General features: G+C 54.4%; 1 protein-coding gene across 1 annotated transcript; it reads right to left on the minus strand.

The window, feature by feature from the left end:
* Positions 1-1001: 1001 nt before the first annotated feature.
* On the minus strand, positions 1002-1882 carry LOC142218566 (histone H1.10-like). Its single transcript, XM_075287364.1, has one exon. It carries the CDS (start codon positions 1837-1839, stop codon positions 1282-1284), a length of 558 nt encoding a protein of 185 aa, XP_075143465.1. The 5' UTR covers positions 1840-1882; the 3' UTR covers positions 1002-1281.

A 1882-nucleotide genomic window follows, 5' to 3' on the forward strand; every position in this document is an offset into this window, starting at 1 on the left:
CACCCCCTGATTGCTCCAAAGTACTAAGAGGACACCCCCTGATTGCTGCAAAGTACTGAGCGGACACCCCCTGATTGCTGCAAAGTACTGAGCGGACACCCCCTGATTGCTGCAAAGTACTGAGCGGACACCCCCTGATTGCTGCAAAGTACTGAGCGGACACCCCCTGATTGCTGCAAAGTACTGAGCGGACACCCCCTGATTGCTGCAAAGTACTGAGCGGACACCCCCTGATTGCTGCAAAGTACTAAGAGGACACCCCCTGATTGCTGCAAAGTACTAAGAGGACACCCCCTGATTGCTCCAAAGTACTAAGAGGACACCCCCTGATTGCTCCAAAGTACTAAGAGGACACCCCCTGATTGCTCCAAAGTACTAAGAGGACACCCCCTGATTGCTGCAAAGTACTGAGCGAACACCCCCTGATTGCTGCAAAGTACTGAGCGGACACCCCCTGATTGCTGCAAAGTACTGAGCGGACACCCCCTGATTGCTGCAAAGTACTGAGCGGACACCCCCTGATTGCTGCAAAGTACTGAGCGGACACCCCCTGATTGCTCCAAAGTACTAAGAGGACACCCCCTGATTGCTGCAAAGTACTAAGAGGACACCCCCTGATTGCTGCAAAGTACTGAGCGGACACCCCCTGATTGCTCCTAAGGTTTCATGTACATAGCAACACAATCAGCCATATCTCAGTAATGTAAGAACTACTGATAAGGGATAACATGACACTAACCCATCTATATGCAGTCTGCTGACACTCCCTTTAAGGATAACAACCCTCTTGTGGTGTGACCGCCCTCTTGTGGTCCGCCTGCAGATGTACAGTATTACTAGTATTGGGGGGGAGGGGGATGGGGGGGGGGGTAGTGTGTTGCCCTATGAGGAGTCCCAGCTCCTGTTATACATATCTGGCAGCTATATAGATATATACTCCCCCTCCCCTATATATATACCCCAATAACTTTATTACCTGCCCTTAAAATCACCACAAAGGGTTAAGCAACACTTTCTCTTTACTGCAGCATCAAAATAAATAAATGAGACAAAAAACAAGAAAAATAAATAAAAATGTGCAAAATAAAGAGCAAAATATACAAAGAAAATGGGAATGAACCAAGTCCTGTCAGCAGGGGCGTCATGTCCTGTCAGCAGGGGGGTCATGTCCTGTCCGTGAGGCCCCGCCCCCCGCGGCCAGGGTGACTGCTACTCTGCGGTCAATCCTAGAGCGCAGATGGATTTGAAGTTGCGCGCAGCTGCCGGCGGGCGGAGGGGGCGCTATGACGCCTTCTTAGATTTGTGCACCTTGGGCAGGCTGGGCTTGGCCGGCTTCTTCTTCACCTTCTTGCCCCCTCCCTTCTTGCTGCTCTTCTTGGGCGGCTCCTTCTTCGGTTTGGCCTTCTTCGGGCTCTTCTTGCTGCCGGGACTTGCGCTCCTCCTGGCCGGGGGTTTGGGGGCCGGGCTCGGCTTCTTCTCGGGGGGCACCTCCAGCTTCTTCTTGTTGAGCCTGAAGGATCCGTTGGCGCCCTGGCCCTTGACCTGCAGCAGGGTGTCATTCTGCACCAGCGCCTTCACCGAGTACTTCAGGTAGGTGCGGCCATTCTGCTGGTCAAACCAGGGAACCTTCTTGGCCTCGCCGTAGATTTTGGCCAGGGAGGAGCCGTTCCTCTCGCCCAGTTTTCGGATGGTGTCCACCACTAGTTGGCTGTACCTGCCCGGCTGGTTCTTCTTCTTCTTGCCCCTCTTGGTTGCCCCCTTGCCCCGGCTCCTGGAGCTCCTCTCCGCCTCCTCGTCCTCCTCGGAGCTGGGCACGGTCTCCTCCAGCTCGGCCACCATGTTGCCGGCACTATGCTCTGCGCTCTGCTGCTCCAGCCTCCTC

The sequence above is a fragment of the Leptodactylus fuscus genome, chromosome 9 (genome assembly GCF_031893055.1).
Source record: "Leptodactylus fuscus isolate aLepFus1 chromosome 9, aLepFus1.hap2, whole genome shotgun sequence".
NCBI classification, from domain to species: Eukaryota; Metazoa; Chordata; class Amphibia; order Anura; family Leptodactylidae; genus Leptodactylus; species Leptodactylus fuscus.

What these genes read in the sequence shown, in the direction of transcription:
- LOC142218566 (XM_075287364.1), bottom strand. Translation starts at nt 1,839, where the DNA reads ATGGTGGCCGAGCTGGAGGAGACCGTGCCCAGCTCCGAGGAGGACGAG.